The sequence below is a fragment of the Poecile atricapillus genome, chromosome 5 (assembly GCF_030490865.1).
Source record: "Poecile atricapillus isolate bPoeAtr1 chromosome 5, bPoeAtr1.hap1, whole genome shotgun sequence".
Taxonomy (NCBI): Eukaryota; Metazoa; Chordata; class Aves; order Passeriformes; family Paridae; genus Poecile; species Poecile atricapillus.
The window spans coordinates 16,051,871-16,075,129 of record NC_081253.1 but is presented as its reverse complement, the minus strand read 5'-3'; the positions used below and the strand labels follow the sequence as shown (position 1 = coordinate 16,075,129).

Sequence of the window (23,259 nt, the reverse complement as noted above, 5' to 3'; positions counted from 1 at the left end):
GGGGCTGCGGGGCGGCGGCGCGGGGCGGCGGCGGGGCGGGGGCCGGGGGGCGCGGGCCCCGCCGAGCGGGAGGGGGACGCTGGGGCGGGCTCCATGGCAACCGGATGTGAGCGGCGGCCGCTCGCTGGTGCGGCGGAAGGGCGCGCCTCGGCGGTAACGCGGAAGAGCGGCGGAGCGGCGGCGGGACCGGCCGGGCCGGGCCGTGCCGAACCGGGCCGGGGTCGCCTGGGCCTGCCCGCTGCAGATGGCGGCGGCGGAGACGCTGGTGCGCGGCCTGGCGCGGCTGCTGCAGGACGTCGGTGAGTGGCGGCCGCCGCGGGCCTCGCCGGGCCGGGCCGGGCCGGGTCGGGTCGGTGCCCCCGGTGCGTGGACACTCACGGCCTGACCCGTCCTTCCCCTTTCCTGCAGGGGACCTCGTCCTGGACGGCTCCAGCACTCTGACGCTGCTCACCTCCACCCTGCAGCACCTCACGCAGGTCTTCGAGCAGCACCTGGGCTCCCGCAACCAGAACCGGGGCTTCGTGGCGCTGCCCTCGCACCCCGCCGAGACAGCCGCCATCCTCCAGGCGCAGTTCCTCTTCGACGTCCTGCAGAAGACTCACTCTCTGAAGGTCCGTACATACCAGGGCCGGCCCCTGGAGGTGGCAGCTTCAGAGCAGCCTCCCCCGGTGCCCATTGCCCCCGCCTGATGTGCTGGCTCCGTGGGTCCGATGGCTCTCACAGGGCTCTTGGCGTGGAGTGGTCGCTCAGCACGATAGTCTATAGCTGCTTTCCTAGGATCAGCCACGCAACTCAGCGGAAAGTTTCTCAGAGTTAAAAACAGGGGCAGCGGGAGTTTATGATGTTCTGACCTTGGTAAGGTGTTGTCATTGTTGGGCAAGTGGTTATTTCCTGAAGTGCTTGAGCAATTCAGGCAGTATATGGCACCTGAGTACAGCTGAGTGCTCTCGGAGTGATGAGTGATCTGCCCAAGGCAGCAGAGCCGGGGAACTTGAGCAGAGGGGTCAGATGTTGTGCACACTCTGAGGCTGCTGCTTACTTCAGCAGTCTGGTGGTTCTGGTTGATCAGTTTCACAGCACGGAGTATTTCTAGTAATGTATCCTTATTAATTTTAACAATAAAGGCTGTAGTAAAGAGCCTGTAATAAAGATACAACTACAGATGAAGGAATTCTTCTGAGAGGTTTCTGAAAGGTGGCATGTGCTACGGTGCTGCACATGATTCTTCTGGGCACTGGGACATGCTGGGAGGGTAATAGAGGTGAAAGGAGCTTGAGAGGGGAAGAGGCACTAGCAGCTGTTTTGGGTTCCACAGTGGGGCTCAAAAGGTATTCTGGCTGAGCACTAAAATCTGAGACGTCTTTAAAAACATGTTTTCCCTGTGAGAGTGGAGCAGTATCAGAGTGTTGTTGGGAGGATTTTGTAACAGTGTAGTGGGTGGGGAGATGGGAGTGGGGCCCAGAGTCTGTGGAGAAATATGGGTCTCCTGGCAGGGGGAGGCAGGGAAGGACGCTGCAGTCAGGAGGATGTTGTGGTAAGTGCTCCTGCTCTCCTGTGCTCTCCCTGCAGCAAGCCTGTAAAGAAGGGGAAGCTGCCCTTGATTGATTGATGTCTGGTAACTGGTTTACTTGGAGAATCTAATAATTTATATCAGTCTGACAGATTTTTAAGACAGTGGAGGGAGAGGAGATGATCAAGACACACAGCAAGAATGGCATCTGAAATAAACTTCACTAGAATTGATCATTAGAGCTTGCCAGTGCAAGCTCCGCTTACAAATGTTCTTGTTCAACATGCAGCATTAGAGCTGGCAGGCAGTGGGCAGTGATTCATTCCTGGCAGGGCTGTAGCTGTGGAAGCAGTAATGGTGATGAGGTCTTGGGATATCTGCTCTGCACCTGATGAGTCACTTCTGTGTGAATGTATATGTAACTGGCAGAGACAGTCTTTCTGGTTGTACTTTGCTGTCTACAGTGGAAGTGGTAACTACTCCACTACTCACTTTCAATAGCAGCCAGAAATACTGGTTATGCACTGTCCGTAGAAAGCATGAGAAGGTGGTTTTAATAAGCTGCTTTATAGTACATGAACACAGCCTAACAGTCCTGTGCTGAAAGGGCCTGTGGCTGTACTACAGAATACAAAGAAGAGGTTTGCAGACACCTCAGTCTAACACTAACAGTGCCAACTCTGTTCTCCATTGCATCTGCTTGTGATTTGCCTTATTTGGCCTCTTGTGGTTAAATGCACATGCACACCTCCCACCAGCATGCTAGTTCCACTCAGTTGCATGATAAACATACCTCCAGCAGTTAGTTTTGTCTTTAGATTTGCTGGTTGTGGCTGATGAGGAATCCAGCTGCCAGACCTCCCAGTGGCGCTGGAAGTGATGAAGCCATGTGGGCAGGGGAGGTGACGAGGAGCTCCATGGGCTGGCAGAGCACACTTATTAACATGCTATTCTCTGTGACCTCTGTTGTACTATGGATCTGGGGAGACAATGCCACTAACAGCACTGGGAGAGAGCTTCTAAGGATCCCTCGAGCTGGAGGGACAGCCTGTTCAAGGTGCTGCAGTTGGTGCATCAGGAAGGTGGTAGTGCAGCACAAACCAAACTTGACATGAGATTTCTTTTCTTATTTCTCTAGCTTGTTCATGTTCCAAACTGTGTCCTACAATCTGCTGTGAAGATCTTCCCTTTCAAGTCGCTCCGGCATCTGGAAGTAAGTAGGAAGGATGGCAAGAGTGGCTTTGAGTCTTGTTGCTGTTTGGGTTTTCTTGACTAGTTTTGTGGTCGCAGAATGCCTCTACTCCTAAAAACTGAGTAGGCTTTTGTGGCTTCCCTAGAAGGCTAAGACTAAACTCCTGCAACATTTGCTTAGGGTAAAACTTGGATCTGCTCCTCCACTGTAATATTTTGATGTATGTTGTTCTTACTTTCTCATCACTGCTGCAGTTGAGGTCTGTCCCTGCACACTGCCTCCGGGGACTGCGATTTGTCTATTCTCAGCTGGAATCTCTAACCTGTTGCAAATGTATCAGTACACTGGAGGTGAGTGCTACACAGCTCATGGGGTAAATTGCAAGAGAAAGGCTGTCTTGATCCTGCAGTGCTTCACACAGGGAAGATGTAGGAGACGGTGCTAGCCCTTTTATTCATTCATATTGTGTATGGCTTCATCTCCCTTCCCTGTTCTGTGGTCCTACTCTTGTCTCAAGCAGTGTTGAAGGATTCCCTGCTTGCAGGCACATGTGCTCTGCAGTCTTTAGTTTCTTGAGAATTTCTGGCTCTAGACAATATCTGTCAGCTAGATCTGACAACTCTGTGTATCTGGCTGTTTCCACATTCATAGCCTGCAGCTGGTCAAGGTTTATTTCATTGTACCTCAGCAACCTTTTTAGAGCTTATTGTCAGAAGAGATGCTGTACCCCAGTGTCTTACCTGCACTGCTGCCCAGCACATTTCTGAGACAAAAGGCAAGCTCCAGCCATGGAGAACTAAGTAGCATGGGCTATGCTGGCCATGGGCCTTTGGGCTTCTCTCTGGGACATAGAAGCAGACACCTGCTGAAGAGCGGGCGCTGATGGTAGGGAGTGCTTTGAGAGCTTTTTTTATCTGTCAGAATACAAGTGTGTATCTTGCTTTTGTTTGAGGGAGGTCTGAAAATTATTTTGTTAGCCTGAATCTTTGTGACCAGTGTTTTGAGCCCAATAAATCTAACAGTTTAGGTTAACTGTTGCCACTTCAGTGTAGGAAACAAAAGCATCTCCCCTTCTTTCCAAATATCTGGCCACGGGATTCCCACCACCTCCAAATACTTGAATTAGGGACATAAAAGTCACTGCCTCTCTAACCAAAACAAGGTCTGTAAAACACAGTATGTTAGCCACCTTCTAGACTGTTCTCCTGTATTCATCTGCTTTTACTATAACAGCTAGTACTCACCAAGGAATGGCTCCTCTCTTCTTCCTAGGAAATAATTTCAGCATGTGGTGGAGATCTGAGCTGTGCTCTCCCATGGTTGGAACTGCAGACTGTGAACTTCAGCTATAACTCAATCACTGCCTTGGATGACTCACTGGTGAGTGGGGCATCCTTCCTGCATGGCTGAAGAGAAGAGAGGAGATGATCACAACTAAGAGCCAGGCCCTCTGTTACTGATGCTGCTCGGTCTGGGTGGGAGGAAGTGGGCAGTGTTAATTCTGCAGTCCTCTCCCAGCAGGAGAGGCTTTTCATCCTGTAATATAGACAGTTGTAGGATCTGATCTAGTATCTTTTTGTCCCTCAGCAATTATTGAATGCTCTGAGAGTCTTGGATTTGAGTCACAACAAGATCCAGGATTGTGAGCACTATTTAACGGTGAGTATTTTGGGCTGACCAGCAGAGTTTCCTCCTGCACACAGGATACTGCTGAAAATCTAACTATTGACATCATGTTCCTACTAGGTGAGGTGTAATAAAAGAAATCACAGATGCAGTGTGGCTTAGAGCTAGTGCTTGCAGCCTGAAAGCAGTTGTCCTGTATCTGCAGTCTGAGTGCCCCTGAGGCAGCAAAGGCAGTGTTCCTCACCTCTAAGACAGGGTGTTAGCTCTTGTTGTCACTAGGCAGTCCAGTATGGCCGAGTGCTAAATGCACTAATACACAGAGGGTACACTGTGTGTACAGCCCCTCACAGGTTGGGCACTTCACTCTGGCCAAGACTTTGCTGTAATCTGTGCAGCAGGTGAGAATTATGTAGCCAAGGCTGTAGAAGCTTGCTGTTCAGTTTGTTCAAACTGCCAGTAGCATTTACTTCCTGCTCTCAGAAACCTGTCAGTTACTCTAGAAAAGGGGTAATCCATCATAATGGCATGTGGGTTCTGGGGACTGGCAGTGAAATCCATGCTTTGCTGGGCTAGATCTGCTTCTTGGAAGCAAAGCTATGATCAGCTTTTCACGGAGTTGGTGGGGCTCACAAGGTATCATTCCCCATCATCTTTACAAAGGTAAGAAAGGGTTTCTTTTGGTAGTTCACTCCTTTTCCTGAGACAGGATGTCCAGTCCTTTCCTGTGCTCCATCGAAGTTGGCAAGGAAACAGAAAGGTGGTCCTGTAAAGCAGTTAGATGATGCTGAGCACCTCTAAACAAACCTAAACAAACAAATGTGAACATCAAACTCTTCCTGCAGAAACAGTCTCAAGAAACTCACTTGTTGGTTGACCTTGTTGGGATAAAGAAAACGGTAGAAGCTAGTGTCCTGTCTTGAGTTCAGGGCTGGCTTCAAGATGAGGTCCCAACTGATCCAGTGCTGCTCCTCTCTCTGAACAGACCCTTACAGAGCTAGAATACCTCAATCTGGCATACAACTTCCTGTCCAAGGTGCCAAGCCTTGGAATCTTCAGCCGATCCAAGCTGGTGACTCTGATCCTGCGCAACAATGAGCTCGACAGCATTAATGGTGAGCCCACAAGGGAGAAGCATTTCTGAGTTTGAAGCCTTCCTGTTGTCCTTGAGAATGAACAGAGCTTGAAATCTTGGGCACAACTCTTTTTACTAGGGTTCAGTTTTGGGGGAGGTTCCTAAGTTGTGTGTTCTAGCATGTTGATGGCTTCTTGCTTTATTCACAGGGGTGGAACAGCTTGTGAATCTGCAGCACCTGGATTTGGCCTATAACCTGCTGCTGGAACATGCCCAGCTGGCACCATTGTCCACTCTGCACCATTTAAAAAAAGTAAGCATAAAGCCTGGTGGGTTGCTAGATTAGGGATTTCATGGTCAGGGTGTGCAAGATGGAGATTTTGTGATAACCAGAGAGTTTTGAAAGATAAGTTAAACTCTTGAGCATTTAATTTTATTGTAGGAAACTGATGGGGGAGCTTTAGACACACACCTGTGTTTCAGACTTCATTTTTAGTGACTCTTCCTCAAGCTAAAATTTTTCCATATATTCATCCCCACTTCCTTGCTCATCCTTTCTGATTTTAACACTGTCGAGTTCAGTAGAGATCCTCCCATAATCCTGTTGTGGATTTGTGTACTCAGAGAAGTCTGAAGGAGCACGGCAGTCACTGTAGTGCTTGTGAAAGAAGATCATAGAGTCAGAGCGTGGTTTCAGTTGGCAGGGACCTTAAAGCTCTAGTTCCAACCCTCTTGCCATGGGCAGGGACACACCTCCCACTAGACCGTGTTGCTCAAAGCTGCATCCAATCTGGCCTTAAAGACCTCCTAAAGACCATCCCTAAAGGGATGGGGCGTATACAGCTTCTCTGGGCCTGCAAAGGACTGTTCTTCCAACACTTCTCAGAGTCAGTACTGGAAAAGCTCCTAATGATTTAGGTCATGAGTAGGAGGTACTTTAATCTCCCTCTCTATTTGCTGAACTAATTTCAGGAAGCTTTGTAAAAGCCCAGTCTTCTCCTGGCTTGATAACTGTTTCACTGCAAGGGGATATTTCTTGAAGCAGAGAGAAGGACTGGAGCCTGCAGGCAGAGTAGACTGGGGTAGAGAATATTGCTTCTAGTAACAACTTGTCTGTTTCCCTCACCCAGCTGCATTTGGAGGGAAACCCAATATGGTTCCATCAAAATCACCGATCTGCAGCCCTTGTCCATGTGTCTCCCAGGGCAGCCTTCTCCAGTGTGAGTAATAGCCACCTGCCTTCTGCCACTGCTGTTAAAGGCATAGGTTATTCTAACACTCAGGGGAAAATGAAGGGTAAGAAACTTGCAGATTTATTCCAGCTGTGTAACAGTGGTGATTGTTTTGTGGGTTTTTTTTTTTCTTTTTTCTTTTTTTTTTTTTTACCTGTGGTAGAGTAGTTTAATCTTAATTTTTTATGTGATGTGCTGGCCAGCACAGAGCTTGAATACTGGTCTCAGGTTTGCAACACCTCAGATCTTAATATGTCTTCACTGTCCACTTCTTCAGTTTTGCTCACTGATGGAACTTTACTGTGTTCGTGCTAGATAGTGATGAGGTATCTGGACTGTGCAAAGAAGGAGCTCACTGTCTTGGCCCACCTTACCTAAGTATGTACTACTTTGGCAAGCCATGGCTACTTCTTTGGTGTGTCTCCTTCACTCTGCTCTCAGCCAGGTGTTTTCACTGTTCCCTTACACTCCAGTGCTTAGGTCAGTTCTTGGTAATCTGATTTCAAATAAAGTAGCCAGAAAAGCCAGTGTTCTGGTAATTTAGCAAACTAAACTTACTTGCAAAGGGTCAAAGATGTTCCAGAGCTGGTCTGCCCTTCATATTAGTGGCAAATGGCTGGATTCATTGTCTTCAAAATGCTTCTTGGAAAAAGCTTTGACTGTGCTCAAGTTACTGGAAGCTGTGTGGAATCAGGCTAGAAGTAGGATACAGGCTTTGAGGTGAAAGTGAGTACCCTTCAAAACAATTTGAGTTGTTGTAGAATAATCTATTGTACCTCTTCCGCAAACTGTCTTGGATATGTTTCTGGAAGTTATGAAGTCTGTAAACAGGAAAACCACAAGGTCCCTTCTGGCTTTATATGCTGTTAGGTCAGGTAGCTACAACTAAAGGAGTGTGGATAGGCAGGAACAGGGTTGTTTCTTTGCAGTTTTTTTTGCCAGGGATCCCAACCCTAGGGGAATAGGAGTCAGCAGAAGTTGTCCTGAGTATGTGCCAGCCAAATGGAATCTGACTGCAAATGGGTCTCTAATTACAGTTCTTCTTGGATGGGGAGCCACTCTCTTCCTCAGACCTAATGGTAAGTATAATTGTTAAAAACTCATCTTACTGGCTTTGGGACTGGGAACTCTAACAGGTTTTTACATTGTCATGTGTCCTCTTAAATCTTTATGGGCTACCTTGACTTGGACACAGATCATTTTGTCTCAGTTTATGCTGATTACTAATAATTGTTGGAACTGGCTAGTGCAATTTTTTCTGGCTTATGTAGCCTTGCAGGACTTGGAGCCTTGCCTGTTTCCTCTTCAGGTACTGTATGGTACTTGACACTAGAACTACATGTCAGCAACATAGTTATCTGTTTCCCATCTACTATTTTTAAGAAAGGCAGAGACTGAGTTAAATCAGAATGGTTGTGATAAACAATCCAATCAACCAGGCAGGATCTGTTCTCAGTGCTTTGACTGAGATGGTGAAAGCTGGGGGTGAGGAGCAGGAAAGCTGTCAGCCTGAGTTGTGCTTGGTTACCTTGTCTACCCTTTGTACTCAGCTGGCAGTACTCTTTTCTTCTTGCTTTAGCACCTTCCAAGGCTTGTGCAAAGTGTGTCCCAGTCCATCCACACTTCTACCTCAGAGAAGACTGCACTGGACCGCAGTGCACTGGAGAGCTCCTGTGCTGCAGACTTCAGCGACAGTCAGTCACCATCAGAGAATGTGGCCATCAGGGTCCCTCGGAAGAAAAGCAAGGTCTGGGACTGACAAAGCTGCTTAACCATGTAGCTGGCATGTTGGGCAAAGGGGATGCCTTGTCATGAAAGCCTCCTGCAGTGAGATGTGGTCTGGTACTGACTGCGTGGTTAGTGAGCCTCTGCACTGCTGTGTGTTAGGAAGGGGCTTTAATATCAGTCTTCATATACCCTGACAAGTGTTTGATGGTGTGTCTCTACACTGCAACAGTTATAAGCCCTTCAGCTTGGCAGAGCCCCTTATCAGGTGCTGTTTTCATTATTCTAGTTCCTCACAACTACTTTTATCCTGTTTTTTTTCCAGGGAAAAGTTAAGGTGCGCAGAGCAAGCATTTCGGAGCCAAGTGACACAGAACACGAGCCCCAGGCATTACCACTCTCTGCTGGTGAGGCTTGTCGTCTTCCTTAATAACATAGCAGCTAAACTGCCCACAGTAAGAGGAGTGCTCTGGCCTGGTGGCTACTTTCATACTTCCCAAGTTTTCTTTCTGCAGGTTTGGTTCTAGAGCATCAGAAGGAGATGAAGCGCTTGGCCAGCTTCAGAGATCGCTTTGGTGCTGACTGGCTGCAGTACAAGAGACACCTGGAGGAGCATGACCAAGTACCCGTCATGTCCCACAGCCGTTCTGCAGATGAGATCACAGGCAGACCTGCTGTGATGGACTTGCAGAGCGAGAGCTCTGACCCAGAGCAAGAAAAGCCCCAGGTTTCCCAGGAAGGATCCTCTCCTCCTTTGGATGACACAGCAAAGGAGAAAGAGCCTGAAGTACAACTGGAGGAGCCTATGGAAGGAGAGCAGAGAGAAGAAGAGGAGGCAGATGAGCTAATGCTTGGAGAGGAAGAAGAGGAGAAGGCAGAAGGTAAACAGGTCCTTTCACTGCTGTGTTAAAGGGCTTGGATGACAACAGAATAGGTTAATCAAAAGTGATTAATCTCTGAAGCTGTATCCTGATGCCCAGTGTTCTGGGAATGTTAAGGATCTGGGTCCAGCAGGACTGAAGGCCTACTGCATGTACTGACCTATATTGTGTCTTGTTTGGCAGTGGACCTGTGCCAGCCAGTGCTGGTGAGCCAAATAGAAGGTGAAGGGGACCCAGAGCCAGACTGGATCTTCCTGCGAGTCACAGCTAAGCATGTGATTGAGGTGGAATTGAAGGCTGCCAGAGTCCTCCACAAGCTGGAGCTGAAATGCCTGAAGAATGTAGAGACTTCTGAGTTGACCTGGAAGAGGATGGTGAGTTACAGTTCTCTGTGAGCCTTTGTCATCTTACTCCCTGTGTATGGCAGCATCCTGGATTTGGGCTCCCATCCAGAATCCTGCAGGTCTTTTCCTAGCTCCTGCAAAGCCTGATTGAACATCTCTTCAACCCAATGTATGTGTATCTAATGGCGTCTGTATGGCTTAGACTACCTGCAACAACACAGCAGAAACCAGCATCAAATCTATTCCAAAGCTAGAATTTAAAGTCCATGGCCAGACTTGTTCCAGTGTGGAGGAATGAGAGACTTCTCAAGAGGAACTTAAATGAAATGGAGATCTCCTTCCCATCCATTCTTCACTGGGATATCACCCTGGCCTTGGAGGACTCTTTGTGGATTGTATGGTTTCTAGAGCAGCACAGAGCCTAGTGTGATGTTTAAAGAGCTCCTGGCAGCTCAGTGAGCAGTTTGCCATCTGCTCTAGGTGCACACTTTAGCATTAGCAGCCCTACTTGGCTTTTGTGGTTCTTTAGGAAGGGAGTTTGGAAATCTCTTTTTCCTTGTGGTAGGATTTTAACACTCAGTCTGTATATGGACATGTTCACAGGTTTCTCTAATTCTGTTTTCTGTAAAACCTCCAACTAATTTTTAAACCCTGCCCTTGTGCCTTTTTGAATGTTTGTGGCTTGATATTCTTCTGAAATACCTTCTTGAAAAGGTGTTTTGTTTGAAGTGCCTTGGTTTAGGCCTTGAAAGTTATTCTTCTAAGTTTCAAATGCTCATGCAATTTTTCAAGCAGTCAGTGCAGGTGTAGTCAGCACTTATTAGCTTTATATTTGTTTGTTTATTTCTGCCCATTTTACCAGACTCCCAAATACTGTCAGCTGTGGAGAGATGCTTAGGACACACTAAATTAAGTGTTTGTATGGCCATGTTTCAGCTTTTGGCAAGCAAATGTAGTCTGTGAAAGCTCCTTCATCCTAGAACATTTGTTTTCTGTCTCCTGCAGGACCTGGAGCGAGTTTTCCCTGTCCTTACGTTGCACTTCAGCTACATTCGCAAGGACCGGCAGAAGCGCAAATACGTGGTGCTTGACGACTGCCCAGAGCAGTGTCTGCAGGTGGGGGAGGCTTGGGGAGGGGTCAGTGTTACTGCAAAACACTGATTTCTTCCAGCCAGCATAGGGCTGCTGTTCTCTAAGCACGAGCACCTGCTGCCCATGTCTGGCTTGTTGGGATTTCTTCTTCTGCACAGATGACCTGTGGAGGGCCCCGCGAGCATGGCCATGGGCAGTAGAGCTCCTGTAGCATAAACAGTGCTCTCAAGGAGAGAGTCTTGCAGTTTTCTCCCTCTTGGGACAACAAGTTTGTAGACAATCTAGTGATCATTACTTGTGCATGTGCAATGTAATGTTTCATGGGTTCTGAGTGATGTGCTGGCCTGTGCTTGGTCCTCTGGATAGTGAATGTCAGTGCTATGTCCACACTGCTGCTGTAGGGACTCTGGTCTCTAATTCAATCATTTCTCTCAAGATACCATTTAAGTACATTTAAACAAGTTGTTAGAGACATAACAGAAATAGATGGGACATTTGAGATCAGAGTTCCAGAGGGAGCCTGTCAGTATATAGCTATCAGGCACAGACTTGGAAAAACAGGTTGTCTTGGTTTTCTGCAGTGAAGCTCCATGTCCTTGGCAAGTCTTGCACAGCTGGAAAATGTTCTTGCAGCCCTTAAACTCTGAAATGCATGAATGAGGCATGTGAAAAGACTTGCTGGTGTCAGAAGCTTGATTTTATTAGGACAATCATAGCTACCTGAGAGCATCCTTTTTCCTATGCTGCTATTTTTAGTGTATCCTTGAAGTGCTGTCCCCAGCTGTTGAGGAAAATCAGCGAAATCAGGACCAAGAGAAGGGATCCGTGAAGCTCCAGTGCCTGAAATGCAAGCGGGAGTTTTCACAGTCCGTGGTCCCCTGGCATCAAGGTTCTTATCCTTCAGAGCTTGGAGACACCAAAATCCTGGAGACTCTAGTTGTCTCAGATCAAGGTAGGCTGTAGTGCCCAGGAGAAGGATGTTTGCTAATTAATGCCCAGGCAGACTTCCAGAGTGGCAGCTGTGGTGCAGGGCATGGAATGTATAGGAGATGTGTTGGCTGTACTGGAATCTAAAACTTACTGTGGGATGAATTCTCACTTGGCCTACTTGGAATGGAAAGAGCCTGCCTTGTTTCCTAGCAGGAATAAGCCACTGGTTTAAGGTTAAGCATACAGCACTCCTGTTCTGAGTGGCCTGAGGGAACACAGGGGTGCTGGAAAGTGAAGTCTGGGAGAGGACTTAAAGGTCATCTAGTCAGTTCTGCCACAGAGACTTTATTTGTTCTAAGAGCTTTTGCTAAGGGAAGCTTCCAGGGAATCTGCACCAGTATTTCAGGTAAAACTTTGCCTGTTAGACATGAGAAAAACAATCAGAACTCAATCTGTCTCCCCATCTGTGATCTTAAGCCCATTCTTGCTGCCACTTTGGAGGAGCAATTTATTCCTTTTCTTTGTACTTGAGGGCCATTGTTCTCCCCTGGCAACTTTTCCTGGTTTCTGTCCTCTAGACTAAATAAACTCAACTCTCTAGGTAATTTACTTGTCAGTCATATCTCATATATTCAATTTCTTGCTAGTCATTGTATTTTTTCCCAATTGTCCACAATTTTCTTTGGATGTTTAAAACTAGATATGGTATTTCAGCTGAGATGTAGCTAGTCCTGAGTAGGCATCTTCTGATTGCTGTGTTTTTCAAAGCCCAGTTTATATTCAAAGTGGGGAGTGCCTTAGCTGAGAAGATGCTGTTTGACAAAGTATCCTGGGATTGAAGTACTGCAGTGAACACAGAAGTCCTGGCTGCAGCACTTTTCTCCACCCCAGGACACTTTCTTCTCCCTGCCATAGTAATGGGAGTCCCATGATCCAGCTGGGAGTCTGTTCTGGTGTGGGTGAAGAGAGTAACAGGAATCAGGGTCAGAAGGGACGAGCACAGCTGGGGAAGGGACACAGCCTGCTGGGGATGGAGGTGGCTAAAGAAGATTGGATTGATTGGTCATGAGCTTGGCCTTCAGAGGTTATGTGAGCATATGTGAAGTGTAGCAAAGTCATGAACCATTATACAGTTTCAATTGAAACCACAGCACACACTGGGCACCCTACATCTGAGCAGAATATTTCATGTGGCACTGATCCAGAATTTCTGGTTGATTTGTGAAGGGAGGTATGTAGGATATGCTTTTGAACAAGTTGCTCAACAAGCTGCTCAAGTCAGTCTAACTATTCTCTACCTTGAAAAGGGTGGATTCATGATTTGCAGAGGAGGCAGGGGGAAGTAAAATCTTGCTGGGGAGAGCTGTTCTGGCTTTTCTTTATACCTGACAAAATCTTTCACAGGTCCTGCAGCAGCTGGTGAGCCCGTAGCCTGTCCCAGTTGTTCCAGTGACCATGTAGTCATTCTGCCTTCAGAGGAGTGCTCCAGCACACCTCTGCCGCCTGGTGCCGACAGCACGAGCGAGGACCTGTCAGACTCTGTGCTGGAGGGAGGCAGCCAGCAGGAGGGCCCAGAGGAAACATCTGTCCTGGTCAGCGAGAGCAGCAAGTTCTACATTGGTGGGGAGGACAGCTCGGAGATAGACACCAGCAACAGCATCAGGACCCCGGAGCTGAGCACTGAGCCTGACACTCAGGCTCAAGGCACTCTTCATCCCACCTCCCGTGGAGCAGATGGCAGCTGTGGGAAGGAGCAGGGTGTGAAGAGCCAGTGCTTGTCCCTCAGCCACACAGACACCAACGGGGGCAGCCTGATGGGAAGCTGCCGTTACAGTCTTTCTCGGGGACCCACTCCTTCCCCGCTCTCTTTGAACTCTGAGTCCGAGGAAATGTGGAATCTCAGTCCTCGTGAGTATCAGGAAGCTGTGCAGGGTTTAGAGGTGTTGACAGCTTGTTGCTGGTTTTATCACTGGTGCTTGCAGGGTACGCTTCCTCCTGTTTAATGGGTAAGGGGGACATCAAGTATGAGCAGCCATAAATGTATGGTTTTTATGAGCAGAGATTTTCATTCCTCTCTCTGTTAAATCCTCATGCCTGAAGGTAGGAAAAGTGAGTCAGCTCCTAATACCTATTATTGCTTAGACTCTGAGTAATAGGGTTTTGTTCTGGAAGCTGCATTGCTCAGTTATGGACACACTGGGTTCCTGTGGCATCCATGAGCTGCCAGCTGGAGCATTACCTTCGGAGAATAGTATGCAATATTTCTCCATATTTATTCTTTGGCTTAAGTGCAGTGTGAGGCTGGTGTGCTAGTAGGAGGCTCTGGTTTGTGGATCTACAGTTGCTTGTGCTTTCCTAACTTTTTTTGTGAGCTTCAGATGACAAAACCTGTCCAAGAGACTAGACTGCATGCTGGCTGTGTGAGGGCTGTCATGTGAGACAGGAGGCCCACACATTATTTTTCTGAAGGACCTTGGATTTCTGATGTAGCAGACTGCCTTTGCTTGGGTATCAGCTTGTGATTTACAGAATAACAAGTTGGAAAGGAGCTGTGGAGGTTATCTGCTCTAGCTCAGAAAGTGACTACTGCAGCTGAGTGTAGTTCTGATTTGCAAACTTATTGGTTTCTTAATCTATAGAGGTCTCTCCCAGTCCTTCAAGACTGCTGTGCCTCAGAAGAGGAGTCAGTGTAGAATCACAGTTTTAAGGTTGCTATGTTCAGTCTCATACAGTTGAAGTATGAGAAATAAAGCAGTCTTTTCTGGGGTCAAATTGCAAGGTCCCAGTTTAAAACTGAGCCTGTGGAAAGTTCCTGCTGAGGAGCGGTTGATTAGTGTAGTGTTTCTGGTGGAGAGCAGGCTCTGCTGGGAAATGTGAACTCTTGGCTGGTACTGTGGCTGTTGTAGAAATGATTTGGTTATACCATTTCATGACAAACCTAATTATACTCTTTACTAGTTTTATTGGTGTCTTCCTCAGGCCCCTTTAACATTGCCACGATCAAAGTCAGAGTTAAAAAGTTGACCTGACCTGACACCAATTGAAATGAGAAATACATTTCTGGCTTTGTGATAAAGAATTGCCCTTCTGCCAAATCCAGCAGCAAAGCAGTGTCCTTCTGTGACTGAACAGGCAAGCACAGTTTGAAGCTAGCTTAGACCAAAGCTTTGTAAATCTGAAAAAAAGCAAGTGTTGGAGCAATTAAGTCCTCTTTTATCTCCACATGGAGACCTGTGGCCTGTAAAGCCCTGTATTTGGCCCTTTGTCTTGAGGAGAGACTTGACGGAAGCAGGTGTGCAGAGGGGGTGTCACTGCTGCCCTGGTGCCTGGTGACCTGGGCAGCCCCTGGTCAGTGGGCAGCGTGTCATTGCTGCCCTTTGCTCTCCTCAGCTGTAAACAGCATCTTGAATGCAAGGGACTTCCGCTCAGTGGATCATCGCCTGAAGCTGTACCTGGACATGGAAGTTTTTGAGGAGAACGATGAGGAGTTTCAGTGCTTCCTCAAGGTGAGCTCCCACAGCACCACTCCTACAACTCTTTGGGTGTCCCTCTTGCCGCCCTGCGAGTTCTGCACTGAGGTGGCATTTCGTGTGGGGTGTGAAGGGAGCTGAAGTGTCTTTGAGTCCGGCCTTTCCATGGATGAGCTGTCAAGGGGTAGACCAAGGCTGTGACCCACCCTCTGTGTGCTCTAGGTGGTCATGGTGAAGTTTGGCCGGCAAGGAGAGTTCCTCTCAATCCTGGTTGCTTCTGATCTCAAGATTTATGTGCTGGAAGTCACTGGAGCTATCAGGTGAGGACCCTGCCACAAGTCCGTGAGTGCTGGGTAGTGCCAGCCTGTGCTAGCCTTGCTGCCCTTGCCCTGGAGGGGTGGTGACATGCACAGGCTCTTCTGGCAAAACCCCTGCTGCAGTCTGACGTGGGAGAGGAGATGGGACAGCCTGCTGCAGCTGAGGTCTCTGCTCTGTGATTAGGGGACAACCTGCAGACTGGCTGAAGAAGAATGACTCTCACTACCTGTCTGATATTTCTCATCTGGAAGTGGGACTCTGCCACCAGAGCTTGCGAATGGAGTTTGAGAACCCAAAAACTTCCTACAATCTGCTGATCCGGAACCAAAGCTGCTGTGACCAGTTCCTGCAGACCCTGACAGGTAACAGTAGAGCTATAGAGGGGTGTGGGAGAGGATTTGACTTATGTGTTCTTGGGGAACTATCAGCTATTGTTGGATATAGATTGGAAATTAACTTCTTGACAGCTCAGAAAAATATCTGGGAGAGAACCTCACTGGCATCATAACTTGCAACAGCTCCCTGAACAGTAGTGTCCTGAACTGTTATGTACTGCCCTTGAGTTTGCAATAAAAGACACCTGCCTTCTCCCCCTTTTTAGATCTCATGCAAGAGCTGCCTGCTAAGCACAGGAGTAAGGTGAAGGAAATCCCCACTGTGGAAATGAATCCCCAACACTGGCTATGGTAAGAGCCTGTGAGAGGCTGGGATTTCAGAAAGGGATGTCTCCTTGTCCAGAAAACCTTGGGAAGCTTTTTGCTGGAAACGGTAGCACAGAGGGTGAACAGGCAAAGGGATGTCATGGGCTGAGCCAGGCAGGTCTTCTGGAGGAGTCTGAGCAGGGCACAACAGAGAGAAAAAGTAGGAGACATAGGGCAGCCTTCTTACTTGCAAGAAGCATTTGGCTCCTAGCAGCAAGGAGGACCAGGAGAGGGAGGACTTTGCATTATCTGGAAGAGAGGGTCCTTCCCTTCCCCAAGAGGACAGGGAACAGTAGCTAGTTCACAACAAACCTAGACTGGAAACAGAGTGCTTCCTTATCAGCCCACTGTTGTATCTCCTCCAGGCCTCTGCTGGACTCCAAGACCACAGATTCTGCAGCTGCAGGTGACACTTGTTTCTTCTACCTGCTGGCCTACCTGATCCAAGGTACAGGAGATCTCCGTAGCCAGATGTCCCACATGTTGTGCTGTCTGCATATATGCTTATGATTTTGGTGTACAGTCCGGGGGAAAAGAGCCATGCCCTTTGTCCATCAGTGAAATGGCGTGGGGGCATGGGTGAGGGCTCTTTTCTAGTGATGGGTTGTGTAGGATAGCAGCATACTTCTGCACATCCAGCGAATCTCCCAGTCCTTTTCTACATGGAAGTCTAGGCTCTAGGGAGCAGCTGGTCTTGAAAACCAGTTTTGGTGACAGCCTGAGAAGCTGGAGATTATCTGAGGGCTGGATCATTGCCCTGATCTGAGGGAAAGATGAGGAGTCATAATACCAGCTGGTTTGTGTGAGTTGCTGAAAGGCTTCTTCATTTGGGACAACAGAAGTAGGTGTCCAGAACCTGAGATCATAGTACAGGAGGAGCCTGCTGGAGCCCTTCAAGTTCTGTTTCAGACCTTGCTGAGGGACAAATGTGTTAAACTTGGGATTTGAGTCTTCAGTGAACAATTCCAGTGTTATCTCAGCTTGGGACACTGAAAAAAGCAACCTAGCTCTTAATCACATTCTGATTAATTTGTTACAGCTGTTGCACCCCTGGTCACCACTGACCATTGGGGAGGTATGAGAGAGTGAGGATCAGAAGGAATCTCTGGGAAGTTCATTTGTTGGTATCCTCAATCTGAACAAATAGTATGTAGGAGGGAGAACTTACAGTGCGTTTTTCTTACTCTACAGTTTTCTCCTCTTTTACTATATGGTACCCAAATCTGGACACAGTTCCAGCTGAGATCTCATTACCAAGTAGACAGGATTAATTAAACATCCCATTTCTGATAGTCCTCCTAATTCCCAAGAGTGAGATGTGATGAGGAAAGCAAATACTGCTGCATCAGGTTGTGATCCCCTGTGACCTCAGCCAGTTTTGCTAATGTCTCCCTATTACTGTGCATCTTATTCCCAAGTTCTAGTGCTTTTAATTTGCATCCACTGAAATAGCTGGATTATATTTACGTTCCCTAAAGTTTATCAAACTACTTTCCCTCCTGTCATACTTAGGACACATCCCAGCTTGGTATTAAACTTAATGTGTGTGCTCTCTGTTCCATCATCAGATATTTACAGCCAGACAAATTCAGGCCAAAAAAGGCAGCCTTTGAGCTGCAGCTGCCAAATTTCAACTAAGGAGTAGTTAAATGTTGTTTAAGAGGTCAAAGGAATTGAGTGACTTTTCCTGCCTCACTTGAGGTCAGGGGATGGACAAGCCTTGCTGGGCAGTGGTCTTTCATATACATGTTCCTGCAGTGAGCTTGGATAAGCTGGTCAAGCCCAGCCACATTTCAGTACCCTGGTCCCCTCTTCAGTCAGGGAGCTGGATAAGGTTGTTCACTGAAGTTACTGCTGCTGTAAAGGATTTCCCTAGGGGAGGAATGGAGAGCAAAGCTGGTTCTGTGGTGACTCAGGCTCTCAGCAAGGCCTTTCTTATTCCCTCACATCCTTTTAGGGGCATCTGCTTTCCCTGTGACCCTGCTGAGTACCCGAAGCATGCTATTTCTGCTGGAGGAGAATCACCAGTGGCAGGTGCAGCCCTCCTTGGATGAAGATCATGAGGCAGAAATGCCTCCTAAGAGCAACATCCATTTGAAGGAGAAGCAGCCAATCACCAGTATAAGCAATATCATAACCTATCGCCTCTGTCCTTGTGACATCAAGCTGATGCTTTACGATGAGGTAACCAGGAGGTGGCCATGGGGTCAAGATGCTGGGGGATGACTGTGCTCAGATCCTGTTGCTGCAAGAGTGTTTTGGGGCTGTCATCTCCCATCCTAACCTAGGGCCTTGTTCCACAAAGCCAGGGGAGCACAGTGGAAAGTCATGCAAGAGACACTTGACTGCTGGCAGCAGAGAGGGAGGAGGAGGTCACAGAGAAATGAGGAAGAGCTGTGCTGAGGGATAGTGGCTCAGGGCTGATGGGTTCCTGTCAGGCCAGTCTGCTCATTTGCCTCCCTCCCTTTCCTCCCTGCCAGGTACTGAAGCTGGAGAGCACTTGGCACATCCGCACAGAGTGCCCTGAGCTCCTGGTAGAGCTGGTGGAGTGGATACGTGGGCCCTGGGAGGAGATGTTCTCAATTGAGCTCCGGAAGGCTGTGTATGAGGCACTGGAGTGAGCCTGGTGGCTGGAGCAGGAGGGACTTGGACTCAAGTGCTGCTGTGCCAGCAATGGTGCACAGGTGTCTCCCACTCCCATCTGACCTTGCTGTTCTGTGGCCTCTGCTTTTCACTCTACTCTTGGCCCTGGCCCTTTCTGGTGAGTAAGAGGGGAGCACATGATGGTTCAGACTGCACAGTCATTTATTTGCACTGGACTGGCCATGGAAGGAGAAGATGGAGAGTGTTTCTTGTCATAGTGTTTAAGCTACCCAAAGGCAGTCAGGTGCCATTTCTGGCAGATGTGTTTGCTGCCTTCTTAGCTGTCTCAGGACAGCTATCTTTATATGCTGATGATTTTTTTTTTTCCTCTCCCTCCTTGTCCATGGTTTCCCTAAAGCTACCTGCTTCAAACAGGAGCCTGATTGCACAAGGGGTGAAGCATGTTATACACAACCCCTCAGAGAGCCCTTATCTGTCTGCCTAGTGGGGCATGGTTCAGTCTGCTGCTGTAGTCTTTCACTGTCACTGGGAGGAAGGAGCCTCAAAGTTGTCAGCACAGAAACTGCTCATTGCTTAGGGGTCAGGACCTTTATGGGCACCAGCAGGTATAAGTGAGGCTTAGGCTTTTTCTGAGCAGTCCAAAAGTAAGAGTCTATTTTAACATGAGTTTTACTATTTTCTATTGTAATAAAAGCTTATATTTATTGAATTATCATGCTTTCCTTGTTTCATTCTTTTGCAGTGCTGTAATGTCTTTCTAAGGGCTTCCATGCTAGCTTTGCTGCTGCCTCAAGAGTTCCCTAAGATCTCACCAGGTTTAGGCCATTCTCCCCTTCCTGTTAAGGGTGGGCACGAATTGGCTGCTAATCTTCTCCACCTTCCTGGCTCCCAAGCAGCAACAAAGGCACAAGGTTTAAACAGGATTAGACTAACACCAGGTACAGATTGTGGTGTTCTCTTTTGACAGTTGCCCTCAGGTGAGCATCCTGTGGCCTTCCAGCCCCAGCATGCTGCTTAGTGATACACAGGCCCTCAGAAGCTTGCCTCTCTCAGGAGCTGTTGTTAGTGTGGCTGTGGAGGTGGGAGTGCCTGCCTCTAGGTTCTTCCCCATATGAAGCTTTATCTTGTCTCAACCTCTCCTGCACAGAGTTAAATGCAGCTCAAAAAATGCTGCTGCCTGGCCAGGGCTTTGCTATATCAGTCTCTGGCCCTGCCCAGTGAAGAGCAAAGATAGGTACTGTGTGTGGTGGTTCAATGCAGTTGAAGCTCCCTGTGGGGGTGGGCAGAAATGGACCTGTTACATTGAGGTGCTGATAGGTGGAATCTGATACCCTAAGTAGGGAGCTTTACTGATGGTAGCTTTTCCTGGAACAGAATCTCTGTTCAGTCATCAATGGCATCTATGAATGTTCAGTCCACAGCTTCAGGGCAAGTTTTCTGACTGTTCAATCCTTAGTGACAAACCTGTATTTTATGTCAATGTGATCTTGATTTTTACAAAGACATGTGTTTGACATTCAGTGACCTGATGCATGTTTTCTTTGGATATTGAATATTGCAGCTATTCACAGTAGTCTATATGACATTTCAACTTTCCATATGCCCAAAGTTGGTGTCTGTGGCTTCAGTTTCTGTCACCAAGAAAACAGCAGGGACTTGGCCCCACTGCATCCTGCTGCTCCCCTGAAAAGATGCAATAAAGTTTCCCTTCCTGCTCAAACCAATCAATGCTATCCTTATAGCCTTAGGAGAATGGGAAGTTCAGTTTCCATCCTGGGTCTGAAGGCCACTCTTGGAGTCACTGTACTATTGGATGTTCTGTCACTTCCGGAAGCAGTTGAGTTGCTGAAGGCCCACAGTGGCCAATATTTTCATCTAGCCTTCTATAGACTTGATGACAAGGTCTGTACTGTTTGGAGGCAGATGTCACAATTCATCCCACTTTGTCCCCTCTTCCTCAATCAGTATATGGCTGCTGCTCTCTGTTCCTTTGGGGATCTCAGATCTTAAGTGGGAGTGAGCTCAGTCCTTAGCTTTGTCTGGGGGAAGGACTCTGAGCCAGTAAACATCAGTAGGGTTTTATGTCTTCATCTTGCCATTTAAGGAACTTTTGTAAGTTCTGTCTTCACCTTCTGTAGCTGCGTTTTTCACAAAAGGCAAGAGTCAAATTTGGAATTACTGGACCAGCTCGTTGATGACTCTTCTGCTCAAGCTGATTCCCTGAGCAAACTCATCCCTGGAACTTGCTTTTCTGATCCTAGCCAAGCTGCACCTTTGCTACTCCAGTATCTGGGTATGTGTTGAGGGTCCTGACAAAGTGTGGACTGCCAGAACCAAAGGTTTTGGTTATGTGCTTGTCCACAGTTGTTCTCAAGCTCTTCCCACTTTTTATTTCCGAGATAGCTACTCACTTGCTTCTCTATTTTGCCATGTCTGTGGTGGCCTGTGCTCCTAGCTCAGCACCAGCTTCTGTTCTGTTACCAGCTCCCTGCTTTTCTGCATTCCTTTGGCTGCTGTGCAGACGGGAAAGCTCATGTGCACTGCCACGACCTGTCTCCTGCCCCTTCATGAAACACTCGCTTTGTTTTCGCTTAGCATTGTCTCCTGGTTATTGCAGATTAACCCCTTTTTGCTTACTCCGTGATCACAAATGCTTTGCTGTAGGGCCTCTTGCACCTGGTGCAGTGATTACATTAACTGGTCTCCTTGCATCAGCTGGGTGTGTGCAAGGGCTCCCCTGACACACTCCACCATCCAGCACTGAAGCCATCCCACCGATGGCTGTGTGGGAACTGGGGCTGGATAGGACAGCTTGGGTTTGCAGAAAGGTGGAATATATATTGAACCAGCTGCAGATACCTTCTGCCTGTCTCAGTTTTGATTATGCAGTCCCCCAGCTGTGCTCTTAAACAATCTGGATTTTTCCCCTTCTCCTTTTCTGGGTGCACTTGGCTCCAGCACTCAGCTGCTAGCACGGAGCAAGGCTGGTCTGAACCTCTGTTTCCCTGCCTGTGCTTGCCTGTAGCAGTCTCTTCTCAAGGTGTAGGTAGCTGAAAGGATTCCCAGGCTGGGGTAGCCGTGGGGCTCTAGAGGCAGGCTGCAGGCAGGCCATTGCTGTGAGCCTGAAGTTACCACCACTTTTCCACAGGCACATACCAGCTCTGCTTTATTCTGCTGTTATCAATGAAAATGATGCCTTCAGTCATGGGTTTGGCTATTTCAGTGCTTCCTGCTGCATCTCTCTGCCCTCTAAAACAGCACTGCCTTGAGCATACATAGCTTGTGGCTTAACTGTCAGCCCCCTTGCACTATGTCGAACTAGCAAAGCCTACTGGAGTGACTGGTCATCTACTTCTAGCAGAATATCCCTGCTGGCCCCATCTCCAGGGGATGTGAGATGTAGCAGCAAAAGGCACATGTTCCTCAAGAGTCATGGATCTGTTTAGCCAGCTTCATCCCTCCAAGGTGCCAGTGATCCTTACCCAGCATACAGAGCAGTGTCTGGGGCCTGTGTAAAGCCCTTCCCTGTGGGCTGCCCTCCAGTTTGGCAGGCAGGGGAAGAGCAGCCAACACAGGCTGGGCTCAAATGCTGTGCATGGTGCTGGCAGAAGTGAGTACCCAGGAACTGTGAAGGATACCATAGCATGAGAGGTGAGCAGGGGCTGTGCTGTGTAACCCCCACTGCCACCACTGTGCTGCATAATCAACTGGGGGAATAAAAGGGAAGGAAAAAAAACATTTTAAAGCCATCTCAGCCTTTGCTCAGCCTGTGTTGGAGGGCATGCCCTTTGTGCTCCTGCGATGGGGTGTGCCTCTGCCTGTTACCAGAAGAAGGGTATTAAGCTAGTTATGGAGCTGTCCTGTATCAGGACAGTCCCTAATAGAGTTATCTGCTCCCTGTCCCAGTGCCAGACAAGTTGTTTAATCTGGGAAGATCATGTTTACTGCTGGGGATGTGTGCTGCCTACCTGCAGTGCTGCCTGCTCAGCCCTGCTTGAAGAGGGTGGAGCTGGCTTCCTCGTCCTGCTGCCAAGCACCAGACAGGTATTGTCCATGTCACCCCACAGCAAAAACACCCAGGGCACCCAGTCCCACCACTTGCCTTACTGCCACTGTCCCTGGAAGCAGAGGCAGTCATAGCAGGGCCCAGCCCCTCCTGCTGTATTGATCAGAGCAGAAACTGAGGCTACTATCGAAAGCCAGACTGGGCCCTGCACCCTCCCTATGTCCTTTGTCTGGTAGCCAAGGCAGGGTCTGACATTTGCATCTCAGAGGGTGCTTCTCTTGCAGCACTTGGCCTGAACAGGGAGGAAGGAGTGCTTGCAGAAGCTCTTGCCATGTCCCTCCTGAGCTGCAGCACTTGTCCAAGAAGTGGATGTTCTTATCCCTCTGCTTACACTCCCCCTCAGCCACTATCTCCTCTTTTTCCAGCTTCCCCTTGCTCTTGCTGGGCTGTGCAGCTGCCCTTCCATGGCTCTGCCCCACAGACTCAGTGGTTTGGGGCTGATCCTGGTTTTTGTGGTTGGTGACAGTGTCCGTGTTTCCTCTGCAAAGCTGATCTT

General features: G+C 48.3%; 1 protein-coding gene across 1 annotated transcript; it reads left to right on the top strand.

Moving 5' to 3' along the window:
* The first annotated feature begins 61 nt into the window (after window positions 1–61).
* STK11IP (serine/threonine kinase 11 interacting protein) lies at window positions 62–19,406 on the top strand. Its single transcript, XM_058840088.1, has 24 exons — window positions 62–299; window positions 409–611; window positions 2,649–2,723; window positions 2,957–3,052; window positions 3,975–4,082; window positions 4,290–4,361; window positions 5,311–5,440; window positions 5,610–5,713; window positions 6,531–6,620; window positions 7,670–7,711; window positions 8,212–8,379; window positions 8,683–8,764; window positions 8,873–9,238; window positions 9,422–9,612; window positions 10,588–10,698; window positions 11,431–11,626; window positions 13,009–13,512; window positions 14,995–15,110; window positions 15,297–15,394; window positions 15,576–15,754; window positions 15,994–16,078; window positions 16,459–16,541; window positions 18,051–18,277; window positions 18,574–19,406. The coding sequence occupies exons 1-24, from the start codon at window positions 245–247 to the stop codon at window positions 18,712–18,714; spliced, it is 3,522 nt and encodes a 1,173-aa protein (XP_058696071.1). The 5' UTR covers window positions 62–244; the 3' UTR covers window positions 18,715–19,406.
* The last annotated feature ends 3,853 nt before the right edge of the window (window positions 19,407–23,259 follow it).